The sequence below is a fragment of the Diospyros lotus genome, chromosome 9 (assembly GCF_014633365.1).
Source record: "Diospyros lotus cultivar Yz01 chromosome 9, ASM1463336v1, whole genome shotgun sequence".
NCBI lineage: Eukaryota > Viridiplantae > Streptophyta > Magnoliopsida > Ericales > Ebenaceae > Diospyros > Diospyros lotus.
The window spans coordinates 36,853,188-36,872,925 of record NC_068346.1 but is presented as its reverse complement, the minus strand read 5'-3'; the positions used below and the strand labels follow the sequence as shown (position 1 = coordinate 36,872,925).

Sequence of the window (19,738 nt, the reverse complement as noted above, 5' to 3'; positions counted from 1 at the left end):
TCAATTAATAAGATTATATGTAAAGTAAAAATAAGATGTGATAAATATATATTATTTAAAAATAAAAATTATTTATTGTATCTTAACCAATCATTGTCTTTAGTATTTTTTTAATTTTTAAATTATTTATCTTTCTCTCGTTGGCCTGTGCAAAGAGTAAGAGAAAAAGAGAAAGATAGGAAAGGATGTGAAAAAAAGAAAAAAAAGTGAAGATTTTTATGTTGACTAATGAGTTCTTTTATGCCTTAATCTCTTAGTCATGGTGGGTTTGTTCAATGGTGAACAAAATTCAACCATGGTAGTTGAAGACTAGTCGACAAGAAAGAGTAAACGAGGGTACTTTAGGTATTTTTAAGTGATTAATTATAATTTATGAATGTTGAAGGTTATATTGCTACAAATTTTAAAAATTGAAAAATGTTTCTCTTATTTCTAAAATATTTATGGAGAGTTCAAATAAATTCCATCTTCATATAAAAAAAAGATAAAAAAAAATGATGAAAAGAAATAACAAGACGAGGAAAGATGCATCTTTGTCTTTAGGAGTGCTATTTTGGAGTGCTAAATTACCTATTTACAACTTTAAATAGTATTATAACACTTTAAAAAATAAATCTATTCTAATGATAAGTGCCAAAATAGAGGTATCATTAATATTTTAAATTCAAATAATCAATATTTTATAATAAAAATTAAAATAAACCAATTAAAAATGGAGATTAGAGTTTGCATCTCTCTCTTTTTTTCTCTCCAGAGATTATAAAAATGGTACCCCAAGAGGGTTGTTACCATTTTACAACCTCATATCCCACCTCCATTGGAGTGGTTAATTTTTAATCTGGGGTGCTATTTTGGCGGTTATGGAAATGGCACCCCAGATGCCACTCCCCATTAGAGATGCTTTTAGACTCATGATCAGGTAGGTATGAATCTTAATATCATTACCGAGCTTCAATTTAAATATCACTAATTTATTATTATTTTTTTATTTTCTCTATCTCTCAATCTCTCTTCCCTCTTTTCACTTTCGTTCTCTCTCACTTTATTTTGCATTCTAATATGAGACATGAACTCATTATTACAATCTAAGTAAAATTGAGAGATGATACCTAACCATAATAGAGATTAAAATAAGTTGGATTATTTAAATAATTATAGATAAAATAATTATTTTAACCTTATTTTCAATGACACTACAAGTCTTTGTAATATTATAATAATGAAATTAACTTGATCATCAAATCATAGATTACAAGTTCATAACCCTAACTTATTTTCATTTTAAACGGAATAGATTTATCAATTATTTAATTTGAATTGGTAAAAAAAATCTTGAACTAAGCAATATACCTTATAAGCTAAAAAATGACACACGAGACGAGTCTATTGATGAGTTGAGACTTAAAAAAATTTGAACCCAATTCTTATGGTGGTGATGAAAAATAAAAAATATGACTTGTTTAAATATAAATTGTATTTTTAAAAAATATAGTGATTAATTTTAACTCTTCAAATAAAATAAATTATTTAATTAATTTTAAGACATAAGAAATAATTTAATATTAAATAATAACTTATTTCACACTTTTTTACTTTTTTTTTATTTTACATGCCTTCTAAATTTTAATATGCTAAAGTAAATTTTTGGGGCTCCCTCGTGCCAAAAAGTCAACAGCATCAACGGGGCTTCTTGTTTCCCAGCGGAACCGACCCGACCCGACCAGACGCTCATAACCTCCCCTATAGATATTATGGACCAGCAGTTCGGCACCTACCTCTCTCTCTCTCTCTCTCTCTCTCTCAGTCTCTATCTCTCCGTCCGACAACTCAACGGGCGCAGCGGACGGCGGAGACCGACACGCACCAAAATGAACTTCAATCTGAACCACCATCGTGGCGGTGGCGGCGACTCTCCGTCGTCTTCCACTACCTCCTCCTCCGACCCAAAAACCAGCAACTCCCATCCCCACCACCACAACGACGCCGACCCAATGCACTCTTGGTGGGAGTCCATCTCCAAAGCCCGCTCTCGGATCCACCTCCTCTCCTCACTCCTCGCGCCGGCTTCCGCCGCCTCACTCTCCGCTCTCGCCGACTCCGACCGCCCCGCCCGCTCTCTCCTCTCCTCGCTCGCCGCCTACTCCACCGTCTCCGCAATTCTCTCCGCCCCTTTCTCTGGCTCCGGCGATGACCGCTTTTGCCAGTGGCTCTACGATACGTATCTCTCCTCTGATCCTGACCTCCGGCTCGTCGTCCTCTCATTCGTTCCCCTCCTTTCCGGCATCTACCTTTCTCGTATCCACTCGTCGGACTCCGCCACCGCCCCCTCTCTCGCCGGCTTCGAAGCCGTTCTGCTCTCTCTTTACGCCGCGGAGACCAAGGCTCGTGGCGGCAAGCCCGTTCTCGTCTCAATTCCCGATTTATCTCAACCCTCTCTCTACCACACACCACGGAACAAGCCAAACCCTAATCGCAGTCGAAGGGCTCAGTCGATCGGCGTCCTTTCTTCTCCGCTCGAGCATCAAACCGCCGTGAAATCCACCAAGCGCGCCTGCATCGTAGGAGTCGCACTCGATTGCTACTACAAGCAGATCTCTCAAATGCCGTTTTGGTCCAAACTCGATTTCTGCCGATTTCTCGCCGACTGGGCCGGCCAGGACTGTCCCTGCAAGTCCGAATTCGACAATACCACCGAAGAAGAAAACATCGAAAGAAACGGGTTTTCCGACGGAATTAGGGTTTCTGAAATGGACGAGGTTGCCGAAGAGATGGGCATTCTGGCAATCAGAGAAAATAGCACTGAATTGGTGCCGAAAGGGTCTCGAATCCCTCTTCCCTGGGAGTTATTACAGCCAGTGCTGAGAATTCTAGGTCACTGTCTATTGGGACCTCTCAATGCGGCAGAAGTTAAGGATGCTGCTTTTGTAGCGGTGCGATGTTTGTACGCTAGAGCTTCCCATGACTTGTCTCCTCAGGCGATCTTGGCGACACGGAGTCTAATTCAGCTCGACAAGAGAGCTCGCGAGGCGGCAAGGGCAGCCGCCACGGCTAATGCTGCTTCCAACACTAACACGCCAAGCAAGGCTAAGAAGCCTGAGATACTTCTGGTTTCAAAGTGAATTCAGGGAACGCAAGGTTTATCATCTTGGTTTTTACTTTTGGTTTTCCTGGTAAAGTTACATTTTTTCTTTGTTGGTAGGTTAGAGTTATAGGGGGAACTGAATGTGAGTGTTTATATATTGATATTGCACCTGTAGATTACTTTTTACTTGTAATGTTGTGTACCAATCTGCAGTTCTGGATTCTAATCCTTGTTGTGTTGTGTCTGAGATTGTGTTTGTGCAAGCCTGTACCTTGCTTGGACACGCTTCATTGGCGATTGTTTTTCCCACTGATTTATTTCTCAGTTGTTTGTTAGGGTTGATGCTTCCTTGAGTGTCCTGCTGATGGTTCTGGGTTGAATCACTTAAATAGTACTTCCCCCCCCCCCCCCCCCCCCCCCTTTTTTTATTGGGCCCTGCTTGATTTCCTTGAACTCTATAGCTTTTAGTTATTGCTTTCTGTTTAATGTTTACTTCTCAGTTTTTGTGGACATTGACACAATTGCTCACACCTTTGTGCAAACATGATCAGCTTAGACAGTAGACACCAATCAGTGAACTGACACGTCTCTGTGAACCAGGGGCGGATCCAGGCACATGGATTGGGCTGGGCTGGGCAAAATTGGGGGTGGGCTGGGCAAAATTAATAGTGGGCTACTACTAAAAAATTAAAACATTTACACTATAAATTTTAATTTTTTTGTGAGCTGCCCTGGGACTACTAGATCCGCCACTGCTGTGAACATTCAACATATCCGGCCTTTATTCCACTATGTGGGGTTGGCTATATGAATTCTAGACTTCCATGACTCTGGAACATTCAATAAAAGTTATTTGTATAGTGCAATAGAATCTATAGACAAGTTCTGGTCATTACCTAGCACAAGTGAATTCTATAGAGAAGTGATGTTAAGGTTGTAAGTGAAGTGGGAATGAAGTCTTGTATTGCAGAATAGATGGGATTTAAGCAATCAAAGCATTTCCCTTTGCTTGGTTTACCACCTTTCTTCCTACTAATTTGATTTTTTATTCAGTAGAATTGAGTTAAAGACGACTACTTCTCTAGTTATTATGTGAGTCTGACTTCTGAAACCAAACTCGATTCACCTCTTCTAAGAGGTCTTCCACGAGTTGAGACCTAGAATTTCTTTTCAAATGACCAAAATGCAGAGAATCATTGACATTTGAGAGTAGAAAAATAGATTGAAATGATGTGCGAAGATCAATTTCTAACCTGGTTTCCCTAAAACCTTTAGAATTATAATTCCTTCCAGTTTGAAACTTGAGCAATATAAGTTGTTCATTCCAGCATCCGAGATTTAAGGCTGTTTGGGAATGGAGGGAGGGTTGAATCTCATTTTTGACTTAACTATGAGTTGTGATTAGTTTTGTTGCTTTTCCAACCATAGGATGCTGAAAGAGGAAAGAGGTACTATTCTTCGGATTACTATTGTACAATCTATGAAATCTATCCGGAGTATGCATAGGATTGCTCTTTGGTAGGATATTAATAGGACTGATATGGGATTGCAATCTCCATTTGGATTCGAATTCCACACATTTTCACTGAGGCCACATTTTTAGATAAAATGAATGTGGTCTATTTACTATCTGTTTTTGGCAGTGGGGCCCTGTGACCTAAAATATAGTTTACTTGGAGATTTCTTCGGTCATTCTATGGCAAAAATCAAAAGCTTGATCAGATTACAGCTTGTCTAATAGCAGACAAGGTATGTTGCTTTTCTTTCTGTCTTCTTTTCCTCCTTTGCTGCTGCTGCCCTCTGATGGGAGGAGCAGAATTTATCTACAGACTCAGGAGTCTCTGAGTACTCATCAGGTTAAGGAAGAAGGAACCGAGAAGAAGGTATCAATAACAACTGGTTTAGACCCCCTCAACTAACGAGCTGAGCCAATTCGGTTCGACTGTCGTCTTTTTTTTTTCTCTGTTCGAATGTTGAGAGTGATTTGCATATCTTTTTCTTTTTTTTTTCTTGTTGTTTAGTAGATTAAAATTTTAAACTATCTATTTTTCATGATTCCATTTCCTTTTTTTGGGCTTAACTTAGGACTAATTCCATGTATATTTTGAAGTATATACCATAATATACAAAATTGCTAAGAGTTATGTTACTATTCTTGTAGGTCCTAATGTCCATTGGTTTTGAAAATTATAAATACTTTTTACATGTACTAAAAGTGTTTATAATTTTGAAAAAGTAGTTGATAATTTATTAAGAAGTGTTGTTAGTTCCGTAAAGAAGTATTTATAATTTTGCAAGTGTTAAAAATTAGTGTACAAATAGTGTTCTCGACATAGTTTTGTAAAGATTCGAATACATTTGTACATTTTTAATCATTCACATTTGGCCAATGTGAATAATTTGTTATTTTGTTACAATTTTATATTATTGTATTATTAAAAAAATATTTTTATTTAAAAAAATCATAGCTGACCCTACCAAGCTGGGGATTATTGTTGATGTAACATTTTATAGGCCAATCAGGTCTCCTTTATTTTACCGAATAGATGTATTGAGTTTTTATATTCGAATATTATTTAATTTTTTATTGATTTAAGGACGTAACATTCTCTCTTATCTAATTACATGACATTTTTGTCAAAAGATAAACGAATTTATTTTGGCCCGAGTAAGCAATGAAAGGCTTAAGTTTCACTTTGCTATTATCTTATTTTAAACAGTAATTATCAATAAACAAGATACATTAAAAGATTTTATATACCAAGTAATATTCCTTTATCTGGATTGGAAGAAAGCAAGGCATAATGTTCATCCATCTAACATAACAAACACAAGAGGGGAGAGACCAAAATTTCAACCAATTTAATATTTGTGCATGGGCATACTAAGACTATTGTAGCTGGGGGACAAAGTTCATCAAATTCACAAACTGAACATTTCTATAGAAATCCTAGGATTCTCAGCTGAGAATCCTTCATTTCTATGCAATCTCCTTGTTTTCCTCTTCAACAATATGAATATCAACGGCTTGCTGTAAAAGGGTCTCTCATTATGATGATCTAATTATCCATCAAATATAGCTAAACCCCACATTGAATTGCACAGTAATGGAGTCTCCTCAGTTCTTCTTCATCAGCCTGGCACTCGTGTTCACTTTTCTTGCATCATGCAACCCTGCCCCCGCCCATAATGGTCCTTCAAGCTGTCTCAACTCAACAGAAAGGAATGCCCTTTTGGCACTCGCAGGTCAATTCAACAACTCTTTCTTGAATAGTAACTGGATTAGCCTTCAAAGTCACACCCCGCAGTGGCATGGCATCCGGTGTTCCAACGGCCGGGTCGCTGGAATTGTGCTGGAAAGCATGGGGCTGGCCGGGAAAGTCAAGCCTGATGCGCTTGCTGGGCTCACAGAACTGTCAATCCTGAGCTTCAAGAACAACTCAATATCAGGGAACCTGATGGACTTGTCACACAACCAGAAGTTGAGGAAGATTGACTTGTCAGGTAACATGTTTGATGGGTTGATCTCAGATTCTCTTACAAAACTGAATTCCTTGGAGACATTGCAGCTTCAGGACAACAGGTTAACTGGCTCCATCCCAGAATTCACGCAGTCCAGCTTGGGAGAATTCAATGTATCAAACAACAGGCTCTCAGGGCCAATAGCCAACACTGGAGTTCTTCAATCCTTCAGCTTCTCGTCGTTTTCGGGTAACCGGGAACTTTGCAGTTCGCCGTCTTTTGCTGCCTGCAAAATTGCCAACAACACGACATCTAGTGGTGGTACCAACAATGGAGATTCTTCACCGTCCAAGTCTCCCTATGGTCCAGTTTTCTTGGCTCTTGGAGTCGTTGGCTTCGTCTTCCTGTCATTCCTTTCCGTCATCTACTTCCGGAAGTCCAGGAGGCTGAAGAGAAAAACGAAGAAAAGAAGCTCTGTCTCAAGAGAGGCGGTGGTGGAGAAGATTGACGAGAAGAAGGAAGTGGAAGCAAGCGAACGATGTGATAAGGGCAGCCTTACTTTCATCGGCGAAGAAGGCGATGGCGGTTTCGAGCTGAATGATCTTCTCAAAGCCTCGGCAGAAGGACTGGGAAGAGGAAACTTTGGCAAATGTTACAAGGCTGTGCTGAATGATGGATCGGCCATGGTTGTGAAGCGGCTAAGGGACTTGAAACCTCTGAGCCAGGATGAGTTCACGAAGCAACTGGAAGCCATAGCTGATCTGAAGCACCCAAACTTGTTGCCCCTGACGGCCTTCTGCTACTCCAAAGATGAGAAACTGTTGGTCTGCAAGTTCGCCTCAAATGGCAACGTGTATAACCGCATTCATGGTAATTGACTCTTCTGTCTTCTTTAAGATTGTTCCCGTTGTAGCCGCCTTCACTGGGTAATGGAACTTGATATTGATTGCTTTTGAGTGCCATCTGCACGCAGGAGGAAGAGGAACGAAGGAGAGAGTTCCGTTTCGGTGGAATCAAAGATTATCAGTGGCTCGAGGTGCAGCCAGAGCTTTGGAGTATCTCCACCACAGCCCCATTAGTAATCCACAAGCCATTGTTCCCCATGGCAACTTGAAATCCACCAATGTTCTTCTCGACGGTAATGACAGAGTCTTGGTCTGTGATTACGGCCTCGGCTCGCTCGTTTCACTTCCCCTTGTGGCTCAGCGCATGGTGGCATACAGGTCACCAGAGTACTTGAGCCATAAGAGAGTGTCCAAGAAATCTGACGTCTGGAGCTACGGCAGCCTCCTCCTCGAGCTGCTCACCGGCCGGATGTCGGCTCTGGCGGCGCCGCAGGGTGTTGGCAACGCCGTTGATCTCGCTAGTTGGGTTCACAGGGCGGTGAGGGAGGAGTGGACGGTGGAGGTTTTTGACCTCGAAATATTGGCGCAGAGGAGCGCCAACCATTCAATGCTGAGGCTGCTGCAGATAGCCATCCGGTGCTGCGACAAGTCGCCGGGAAAGAGGCCGGAGATGAGTGAGGTGGCCAGGGAGGTTGAGAACATAAAGATGGCTGTGGATTCGGAGGAAGAAGACGACGGCTCTGTGGACCAATCGTTCACGGATGATTCACAAGTTTCGGCCTAATTTTTCTTCAGAGCTCTCTCCCTTGTTACAGTACAGATTGTTGGTGCCATGTGAAAAAGTACCAGTGGCCATGGCCAAAATGCAATTCATGAATCATGGCTATTGACCCTTCTGATTACACTTGTTGATGTTTGTGAATAATTGTGATAATAATAAAGCTAGACCTTTGCATATATTGCTGAGCTTTGTATGCCCCCTTTTTTTGGGGAATATGAAAAATGTCGAATAAAATGCTTACAAACAAGACTAGTATAATTCACGTGTAACTTTAATCGAAACAATCTTTTAATTATTGATGGAGAAATATATAATTTTAAATAAAATTATATAAATATTATTCTTAGAATTTTCTAAAAGTAATAATTATTTCAAGATACTTAAATTTAAATAGAAACAAACAAATACTAAATACTCTAAATCTAAGTTAAGATTTAATATAAGAGATAACTGAATTTAAATTTATATTCAAACTCAAATCTTTAATACCTTTTGTCAAAACTGACATATAAAATAAAATTTAATCGTCTATTTGATTTAATCATAACCCTCTATTAACTCTACAACACGTTTATATAAATACACAACACAATTTTCACGAACTAAATATATCATCTTTTACATACTATTATTTTGCTCCACCTTTAGCATCGAGATTGACTTGATCGTTGAAAATTTTGTCAAGAAATTAAACCACTTTTTCTTTTCTTTCTTTTTTTTTTTTTTGTAAGTTGAGCAAATTTTAGATCATTTTCATAAAAAATCTGACTCTCAAAAGGTTGATTTCCATGCTGCTGATTCACCATCCAAATAAATTTGGGAATGAAAACTATATCGAATAGAGGATACGTGCTTTTTTTTTTTTCCCAAGAACTCTAAAAAGGAACTGCTTGCCATGCGTTTGATAATATGTGTGGTCTATTAGAGAAGCAAATCTTTGAAGCTATCATCTGTATACACCAGGCTAGTAACTTGTTGATGCGACCAACGAATGGCAACTTGAAAGCTCTCCTCCCTTGATACTGCTCCTTGAATCCATCGACACCCTTCCCTTGGCACCTCACCTCTGGAAGACTAGGGAAGCATACAAGTGCACTAAACGTGAAGAGGGTTAAATGAACTGAGACATAACAATGGAAGAACCAAATGTCAGTCACAACCCCCCCCCCCCACAAGCCTAAGTTAAATTAAAATGGGACATTTGGGTGCACCACAACCGTGAAACATTAATACTCAAGAGATGAAAACATAAATAGCTTTACAAGGATGGTGTCATCTATGTAGCAAAAAACAAATCCCAGATAAGACATCTAGAACATGGCATCAAACCTGGATTCCATGAGTTGCATTTTACACATGACCTTGCACCGTAAGTCTGCAATCCATAATAGATATATACTGTGTTGAAGCTAATGCATCGGCCAATCGACATCAGTGACTAGCCACTCTTTTATCTCCTTCGCCAGCGCTCTCGGCCATCATTGGTGGACTGGTTATAGACCCATGAATCTGTTCATCAATCCCATGGAGTGAACTTACATGAAGCTATTTGCTCATAGCATATAGTCATCTATCGTTAACTATGGCACTGTTGATGTATTTTTTGAGAGCTTACCATGGTACAGGACTTGGGAGATGGACCATCACGAGCCAGCATTGCAGATGAATCTGAAGGCCTGTGAAACAGCAAGTGTGCTATAGACCGATCTATGGGATTTGTATTAGTTTCCACATCAATGAATCCACTGCACCTGAAATAATCACGTACCTATGAAATCAGTCAAAATTAGGCAAAGACGGATGTGAAATCAGTCAAAATTATCTAACAGTGCATAAAAAGTTCCAGAGCAAATTATGATGGGTGCCCCACAGTAAGAGGCCGTATCACTGCAGGGGTCAGATACAGTGATAACACTATGTGCAAAGGCCTTTTAGTTAATTGTCTCTTGGTAGTTCAGGAAAATGGTGCTTCTGTTTTGTGGGTTCAACCCTAAGTAATTGAGATAATTGAGATAATTGAGTTAGGTTGAGATGAATATTAAATATTCTCAAAGCCTAAACAAAAGCAACAACCTGGCATTGGCTACAGCAATTAGCTACAATCAGCCTTCATTTCACCAAGTTAATGATAAACTTCCATATTTCTCAAGTACAAAAGAGCTTAGGAATAATTGATTCAAATATTCCATACATTATCAGTTATTTCACGGACTGCTATTTAGGGGATAATTAATCTAGTGGATGGATGCATTGTTTCATATTAAATTTTATATTCATATAATAGCAAAATCATCGATTGTTTCACATATTACCAAGACAGGGATTCTCTAGTTCACTTAAATGGCTGGAGCACAACTTCATGTACTTACATTTTCCCCCATTTCGTGGCCCTGCAAGAGTAACCTATTCCTTTATGAGTGAGGAATAGTCCCTACATCTAAATGCAATCACTAAGCAAGTTTACTTCAACCCCAATTTTCCTGGGTCTCTCCACGTTAGTCAAGTGACTCAGAAGAAAACAATAATCACTACTAGCAGTATCAGGCAAAAATAGGCAGCATTGCATTTCTATAGGAACATATACAGACCACACAGACACGATGATGTGAGAAAACCACTTTTCCAGAGAACATATTAGTAAATTGAAGCACAAAAGGCAAAACAATAGTAGCATACTGATTTGTCCCTTCACCCATGAAGACTCCACCAATGCCTCCATCATCCATGCTGCCACCAGTCAAATTTCTCTGATGGTGTCTTTGTTCAGCATTCCTAGCCAAGCGGTACAGACTATCCCTTATACATAATTTTGTCCTTGTATCCAGCTGAAAAAAAAGAGGGGAAAAGCAGATTCAAATCACCTATACTCAAAAGAAATGACAGTAGCATACATCATGAACAATACAGCAATATAACTGGTAAAGCTGTCATAGATGCATGCAGAAATCTACTTGTACAAATAAGAGGGGGCACAAACTGGCAGAATTACTTTATGCATTATGGGGGAGAGTTTTTCATAGAATGCATACTACGACAAGAAACACAGTTAAAATAGCATAATTATAATTGATCATCCCAGACATTTCCAACCTGAAATACATGAATACATTCATGAAAGTAGTAAGGTTTGATATGAGGTGCCAACATATCAAATCCTTAACATCTTAGAACGTGCAGAATACTTACTTGTGTTTGAGGAGCATGCATACAACTACTAGCAGATATGTTTCACACACAAAAAGTTCATGCTCCTAATACAGAGCATGATAGATGAAAAATCAGATCCCAGTTGTAAAAATATTAAGAAGAGATTGAATTCCATTGTACCTTTTCCATGACTTGTTGAAGTTGATGGAAACTAGATGCTTCCAGTGAGATTTCATCCAACCCAGAGCTCTGGCAGGAGTTTTCCTGCACATTTGAAGAATCTAAATCTGCTGGACTTACTATGCCAGCACCGTCTACTTCATTTTGAGAACAACGTAGATGCTTTTCTGCTGAAATTGGATCACAAGATCTAGTCTGAACTACAAGATCCACATTTTCAGGACTGCTCAAGTATGTAGAATGAAATCCTTGTTGACTTTGCAGTTTTTCTCTTTTATCATCAACTATAGCAGGGGCCCCAAAGGAGCCCTCCATAGACTGTACTTTATTCGATGCATAATAAGACCCTTTTAGGTTGTTACTACCAGACTTGAATCCAGATGGTGTTGAACTCACTGGAATTTGATCCAAAGGTTGGCTGTAGTTCAGATGGACACAAGGACTATGAGACTGCAAAAAATCAAAAGATTCAGGTCCCATGCTTTTCTTTTGGTTGTGAGCGTCTTGGGAGGCAAAAACTTGATGAGATGAGTCCCTAGGAGGGGCCTTTGTGCCTTTAGACCCTACCCTGCCAATATGATGGGATGAACCACCATTTTCTAAGCAACGGTCCTTTCTTTTTCGTTCTGGCTGATTATGATGATTCACACGCTTCCTATGAAAATTGATCTGCCATGTAATACATTTGAAAAAGTTAAAGAGTTCTAAAATGTAACAACACGTTTAACTTCAGGCTGACCACTTTGTTAACTTAAAATGGATAAATTACTACCAAAAGTCCTCTCATAATAAAAATCAGGTTAAACAGAAGTACAAGTAACTGAAGAACAAACTGAATTGACCACTTGTCAGCAGATTGACAAACAAATGTGGAGTGTTAACAGCTGTTTATTCAAATGTACCAGGCAAGAAAAATTCTGCTTAACATTCAATTAAAGAAACTTGGTACAACAGCTCCATCAACCTTAAGACAACTGAATTTACAGTAAAGAAAAGAAAAGAAATGGGCTTCTTTGTATAGAATTGTTTACCAACATACCAGTCCATTGCTGTCATCTTTAGAGTGGCTGACAGTTGAAATTTCAGAGTAAACAGCACCATTAAACTCAAGTCCCTGCAGATATTAAACAAGCCTAACATGCTTTAATTTGCAAAGAAATATCTATGAATGCTATTTTTAACAAAATGTAGCAAGTAAAAAATAAAATGCATTTGAGTGTATAATAACTTCTACTGACCTGCTCCTTAGGTGTAAGTCCATTCTTTGTTTCAGAAATAGCATCAGAACCATTCACCAAAGTCAAGTGACCTAAAGTATCAGACCGGTCAGTTTGTGGTGTCCAAAAACTAGATTTATAGCCAATAGATGCACTGTTCATGGTGGAGTCATTGGCTGAAGAACCTGTATTGTTCAGTTGAGAATGTTCAAGGTGTTCTGGCATACTTTTAAATGGACTGGGCTCTGTATGAGAGAACTTGAAATAAGATTTCAATATATCTTCAGATCCTTGAACAGTAGGTGATGATGGAAACCAATTCAAATCATCTTCATTGTTGATGCTCCCAAGCCCAAATGTTGAATCACAACTTCTAACAAGGCAGTTACAAAGTCAATACATATCCGTGGACAGATAGATAGATAGATACAACTATAGGGTACAGGGACAAACATTAAACAAAGGGACTTGAGGATATAGGAAATACCTAAACATCCTGTCAACATCATCGAAGTTTCCAATATCTGGCCACCCATAGTATAACAGGTCATTAGATTCCTTGTCCTCACCATCATTGTTGAAAAAACTGAGCTCATTCTCTGTCCTAGAAATATCACCAAGAGGACAATCGTAAGAATCACTATCTGCTACACACCTCTCACCAACCATAGGACCATCAGTGCAAAACTCAGTCCCAATTGAATCAACTTTATTTCTTTTGAAGGAACAGCTAGACAATCTTGTATTATCAGGTGTCAAGCTTGTCACTTCTTTGTTGGAGTCGTTATCACATGAATCACAGAAAGCACCTCCAGGTGTGTGAGACCACGAATCCTTTTCTAACATTGTTTCCCTCGCCTTCTTCGGATGTTTAAATCCTCCTCCCCCCTTTGTCTGACAAAGGTACTTAGCACTAGAAAGGTCAGCAGCTTTACTTGAAATGTTAATTATTTCACTTAGAGGCTTCTTGTAGCTATCACTATGAAGTTCTCGTTCAATCCAATGTTCATGACAGGGATGGGGTACTATATGATCACCAGTCTGGTCAAATTCATCCCAAATAATATCTTCAAGCTGTAAAACCAGGTAAATTGATTAAGCGGTAATAACTCCAGTGTTGAGAAAAGAAGATTGAGATATAACAAAATAATGGAAATAAAAATAGCTAGATAAAACTGCAATAAGTTGCAGATGATGAACTATACATGCCAAATATAAAAGGATTAAGATTGCAGTTCTAATTGCACATTTCATAGCCCAAATACCTTTAAAAATATAAACAGGCTAAAAATAGAGATTTCAATGAAGCTGAAAGAGAACAATAAGTAGATAAGAAGAAACTGAGGACCTCAAACTAATTCTCAAACACAACAAATTAAAAAAAAAAATATATATATCAAAGTCAAATAAACAACAGGCACAGATGACACAAGGAACCTTATCCAGAGCAATAATTTCTTGGTTACTTTCTCAATTAATAAGATTGTAAGTAGTCACTGTTTGCAAAGAAGAAACACCAATGTATCCTTTTTAATATCTAAAGCTTAGTATCTTCCCAGGAATACTTCTTCAAGCTGGAGACTAATGGTGTTTACATGATTCGACCATATTTGACTAAACTTGAATGGCATTTACAATGGCCAGATAGATAGTAGAAGTATCCAAATTTTGTTTTGGAGGCATAGAGAACAAGAAGTGGAACTCCTTCAGTCATGATGACTACCTCCCAATTACAACTTTGACAGATCTTAGTTACGTGTCCTGTCAATCTCTCAATTTTCAAGGGTGCCATTCTAACCTTTGTCTCATCTTTATACTTGGGTTGGTAGGGTATATAAAGGGCATTCTGACCATTAACAGATACGCAGTGGAAATAAAAGTTTCCAAGAATTTGATTTAAAGCCAATTGACACTAGGAAGAAACAGAAAGGAAGCTGATGCTAACTGCAAAATTACATGGCCAGAACGACTTTAAGAGAGCAACAAACATGTAAAAAGAATTAAGACACAAAAATGCAGTACAAGAGAAGTTCAATGCACAAGAAGTATCCAACAAATGGGCGTTAGTTTTGACTTCTCAAGTGCAGGGATTTGTAAAGATCTCCCAACTCAATAGAATGTGACATGAGAACAGGATATGAGATATGTTCAATGCACACACCCAATTATCTACTAATTAGTGTTAGTTTCTACTTCACTTTCAGGGATTGGTTAATAATGATACTAAGTGTCAAAACTAGTTTGCACGTGCACTTCCATACTAAGATTTGCAATTTAGTACTTATTTAACTACAGCCAATAATCTAAATTTCTGTTAATCTGTCTCCTTTACGGCAATAACAGTAATCCTTCTACCAAATCAAGTAGACAAACATTCTGAAAACCACTACAGAACCTTGACTCCTGTCAATCAACTCCACATTTGTCAGGTTCCTAGACCTGACCTAGGGTTTATGAGCTAATTAGGAAGAAATTGAGAGAGAGAGAATTCAGAAAGAACAGAGAGAAAGAGAGACAGATGAGGGAGAAAACAGAGAGAAATTAGGGAGAGAATTGAAGAGAGAAGAATTGAATTCTGTTATTACTCAACATTCTCCAAAAATAGTCTCAAGTAGCTTATATAGCTGCTCTTAAAGACAGTCCTTTCAGTTACATATTGTAACTGAAAATTTACAGCTGTCAATTAACATAACAGAAATGCAACTGAAAGTTTACAGCAATTACTGTATTAACCCTAGGGTCTTGACAACATTTATGGAAACAATATGATCTCACACCTTTAGACACCCCTTCAAACAGGATGTCTAACCCACTTTTTTGTCATTTGTATATGAAAGAGAAACATTATAGAGCTGATTCACTCTTGGAACTAGTTCAGATGTTCAACATGGTCACTCAAAAGAACCAACTCTTAACAATTTCATGGGTACATCTACTCATTAAGCAATGATGGTAACTGCATTCATACACTAGATGTTGATGAAATTTTCATTTGATGGTGAGGGGAGTGAAGAAAAAGTAATCCAGAATTTGTTTAGCAGTCTATGCAGCATTTTGAGATAGATTGAATTTTCTTGAATTAATGTGGCTCAAACAGAAGCAGATGTCATAATTTGTTAAAGGAAACTGAATTTTAGGCATAGGCCCACTAATCGTGGATCAAAATAACAAACATCTAACATCCATCAGATTTCAGATATTGACCTTTTTTGGGCAAAAAATCAAAGGAATTCCCACCTTTTGGAAATTGATAGCTGCTAAGCTATAATCCTGAGTATATCTCGGTTCCCTAGAAATAGTTATACCACCACAGCATCCTTCAATATTGCAAGTTAAAGTGGAGAAAGTACACAATATTTACATCTTCAGTTGAATTTGTAAACAATCAACTGAAAGTGATCTTATGTTACTGCAGACTGAAAGGAAGGGTTTACAATAGCAGAACATATCTACAGCTTAAATATCTCCTTCTTGCCTGCCCACTACTTACCAGAACAGAACATAATCTGTCAGCCTAAAACAACTAAAACTTGATGGAAATGAGACTCTACAGCAGTACCAGATTCACAGGCGTTGCATCCTAACACAAAGATAAAACTGAAAAGGCAACACAATCTAGAGTTTGAATGAACAGAATGAAAGATATTCTGAATACTTTCCCGAACAGTGACTCTAGGGTTGCAAACCGACACTTAGACTGCAATCAAGACAATGATAGTCATGTCAATCATGCCCTCCACCAATTATCTTCTGTCTCGAGAACCTGAAATACATAGGGATAAATGTCATTGGACATATTTAGTTCTAAAAGGTGGAGAAATGTTGGACGTACTGGAACTGCAAGACTTCAACTTTCTAAGAGAGTAATGGCAGAAATTGGAGTCTGTAACGGACAACAACTAGAAGAGACTTACTTTACAAGCAGTACAGGAACAGTAAATCTTATAATTTGGCTGTATGACTAATGGATTAAGGATCTATGCCACAAGGTTAGAGGTGATAGCAATATCAACAGAAGAGCATTCTCCGGCAATTAAGCTGGCCACTTTCCAAGACACGATGTATGAAAGAATGGCTTGAGCAAAGTAACATTTATGTGTTGTCTTCTATAATAAGAGCTTGGTCTATTGAAAACATAAATGGCTGATAAAAAGAATTTTTACATTATAACTGCCATATATTAAAAAATGTGCATGCACTTTATGAAGCACATAAACTATTAATACCTACTATTGTTGAGATGAAACGTCTCGAAACGTAAATAGAAATAGAATAATAAATTCATTAAATTTATTAATATACAGCCTGGAAAAAATGTTGAATAAAATGGTAAAGCAGAGGGGCATGGAATCTCCACATCTGTGCCATATACTTTGACAAGTTCACATACTAGGTCAAGTCTCCAGAGTTCTCTCAATTATGTCTACCCCTCTTTTATGACCTATTCAACTGTGTGTAAAACCCATAGGATTTTGGATAAACAACCTTGACAAATATAGAGAAGAGGCAAGTCATTTTAAAATTCTAGGTAAAAGAAGTTAATTCTACCTGATATCACAAGATATCTGTACCAAATGAATTACCCTAACAAATACAGCACTGGTGGACAAAGCATACCTCAAACCTAGCTCAAAGGATACTTCATGTCGTATTATAATTATGATGAGTAGTGCAGCATCTTATGTATTATGATTGTGCTGAGTGTTTGCCACGTTTTATGTATTATCATCGGACTATTACAAACTTTTGGCACATTATGTCGTACACAATTAATAAAAGTAGGACACCAAAGTCTTTTCTTGCGGATGATGAGTCCATAGTATAAAATTTGGCAAACCTAAGCACTTACCCAACAAGAAAGAACGAAAACAGCATGAAAAATATGCAACAGTTATCAAAAGAGACTTATTTTCTTTCTGGTAATAGAGGAGACTTCTACCTCGTAGATAAACAAGTCGGACATCCCTGCAAGATGCTCTATCCAGCACTTAAATCGCTTGCCTGATAAGATGTCATATTTAAAACGCAAATCCTCCCTTCGCCTCCGTTCAGCAAATCAATTAAAGCAACAGGCGAACTAAAACAATTAGTTTTCAAAAGAAGAAATATGTTTTCTCTGGTAATCAATTGCAAACACCCCAAAAATTTCCCCCCGTCAACCCCCACCGCTAAGTATTCATTTGGCTGCTGAGGAAGCAAAGAAGGATACGCTGAAAATTGAAATTTTGGTAATCAAGTTCAATAAAGTTTTCAGTTTCAGACAGGAGATCCAATAATCAAAAATCATGATTTTCTTTTTTCTGTTTTCCATACAAATCCTCAGCAGCCAAAAGAATAAACGAAACCATAAACCGAAAATTTATCCAAGGAACACATCCCTCTCCCACCCCAAACAAAAACAGAAAAAGCGAATTTAGCCAAAATCATCATTTCTACTAAGATCGTGCCAGAAAACTCGCCAAAAATCGATACCTTGCCGGAGAACCAGGAACGCGGCCGCAAATCGGAGAATTCAGATCTGAAAACTGCGAACGGAAACCCTAATCCGGAGCTTGGAGAGAGCAATCGAGGCGGTTCCAGAGAGAGAAGGGGCTGCGAGACGGTGAGCTTTGGTAAATTCTGTGCGACTATTATTTTATTAATATTAATTTCATTAAAGGATGGGTCAGGAGGGAGCCACGTGGCGCGGAGATCAGAACATTGGTATCAGAATTCGTGGACGAGAGGAAAGGCTTGAAATACGATCTGTTTTCTGCATCTGATTGGTCCACGTGGTGAGTGGTGCTATGGCATGCCGACGCGTGGACTGGGCTCCACCACGGGCCTAACATGCGGGCTGTGGTGGAGTGTGCACATGGCGTCGCTTAGAGCCACTTGCTCCTTTCGGTTTATTTACCCTTCTGCCAATGACATACTTTATGTGGGCACGTGTTACGTATATATAAATAAAAAATATTTTTTTTAAATAGAGATTTATTAAGTGACAGCTAATAATTATAATTTAATTTTTATATATTTTTAAGATAAAATTTTAAAATTTTAAATTAAGATTAAAGTTAAATTATGAGTTTGATTTTTAATTTATAAGTTTGAAAAGAAAAGTCAACTAAATCCTAACAAAACATGAAATTAACTGCGTTTGTACAAAATAAAATATTATTTAAACACTTAAATTTAATATTTTATATTAATATTTTGTATATTTGTATTAATATGATACAAAGTTTAAAATGTTAATGAAGATTATCATTCTAGGTTCTTTAATGATCAAATTAGCACCTAAAAATGAGTTAAAGTGAACACTAATAAGTTCTTAAAAGGAGATGTGTTAGAGAATTGTATCTGTCGAGATCTCACTTTTTGTATAAATCAACGATTGACCGAAATTCTCAACAAAATTAAACTTTAGGATAAGATACTTATCCAAATAATAAGAGAGCAAGAAGTCCACGCGACATGTTATAATTGATGTTGTGTCAAAAAAATGGGCCCAAGCCTAAAAAAAAAGGTTAAAAAATCAATTAAGGTGTGTTTGATAGTATGAAAAATGTCACACTCAAGAAATTAAATTCCATCTTTGGTGCTTAACACACTACATTTTTCATGAAATTAAATTTCACGGTATAACCATTAAAGCATATTTTGGTCTCTTTTCCATGAAAAATTCCATCTAAGGGAGGTAGGTTTTGTTTTTCATGCAAGTTGAAAAATATTTTTCTTTCCACCTAAATGCTATCAAACACACCCTTAGAAGAAGAAGTCAATAGAAACAAGGCACAAGTGCATGAAATCATTAGATGATTGAGAAACCTAAGAGATATCAATTAAATGACTGAGACCAAGAGACAACTGAGTGAACTCACTCGATAGTTTATCATGAGGCCTTCGAAAAACCCTCTAAAGAATGCACACGTTACTCTTCCATTACTATTTGAGAGACTCTCGCGGGACATCCAGACTGTGTGAGAAATTCTTCCCGAAGACTACAAATCCCAAAAGATCTGATTTCCAAACACTACTCACA

At 37.9% G+C, this 19,738-nt stretch overlaps 3 protein-coding genes across 16 annotated transcripts; 2 read left to right on the top strand and 1 right to left on the bottom strand.

Moving 5' to 3' along the window:
• The first annotated feature begins 1,762 nt into the window (after positions 1-1,762).
• LOC127809437 (uncharacterized) lies at positions 1,763-3,417 on the top strand. Its single transcript, XM_052348224.1, has one exon. It carries the CDS (start codon positions 1,869-1,871, stop codon positions 3,117-3,119), a length of 1,251 nt encoding a protein of 416 aa, XP_052204184.1. The 5' UTR covers positions 1,763-1,868; the 3' UTR covers positions 3,120-3,417.
• Positions 3,418-3,499: 82 nt separating this feature from the next.
• Positions 3,500-9,351, top strand: LOC127809436 (probable leucine-rich repeat receptor-like protein kinase At1g68400). The gene is made up of 2 exons (XM_052348223.1): positions 3,500-7,414; positions 7,518-9,351. The coding sequence occupies exons 1-2, from the start codon at positions 6,190-6,192 to the stop codon at positions 8,171-8,173; spliced, it is 1,881 nt and encodes a 626-aa protein (XP_052204183.1). The 5' UTR covers positions 3,500-6,189; the 3' UTR covers positions 8,174-9,351.
• On the bottom strand, positions 9,010-18,350 carry LOC127809434 (protein LNK1). Of its 14 annotated transcripts, none has more exons than XR_008025111.1 (10): positions 18,187-18,350; positions 17,654-17,791; positions 13,202-13,788; positions 12,736-13,087; positions 12,537-12,611; positions 11,498-12,166; positions 10,847-10,995; positions 9,786-9,921; positions 9,500-9,679; positions 9,010-9,290 (listed from the first exon to the last, which is right to left on the bottom strand). XR_008025111.1 is itself a non-coding variant. In XM_052348218.1 (10 exons), the coding sequence occupies exons 2-10, from the start codon at positions 17,675-17,677 to the stop codon at positions 9,602-9,604; spliced, it is 1,977 nt and encodes a 658-aa protein (XP_052204178.1). In that variant the 5' UTR covers positions 17,678-17,791; positions 18,187-18,350; the 3' UTR covers positions 9,377-9,601. The 14 variants fall into 14 exon arrangements, 10 of the variants coding, with proteins under 10 accessions (XP_052204178.1, XP_052204180.1, XP_052204181.1 ...); XR_008025112.1 differs by having other exon boundaries at positions 9,010-9,265; XR_008025113.1 differs by having other exon boundaries at positions 9,010-9,244.
• Positions 18,351-19,738: the final 1,388 nt, after the last annotated feature.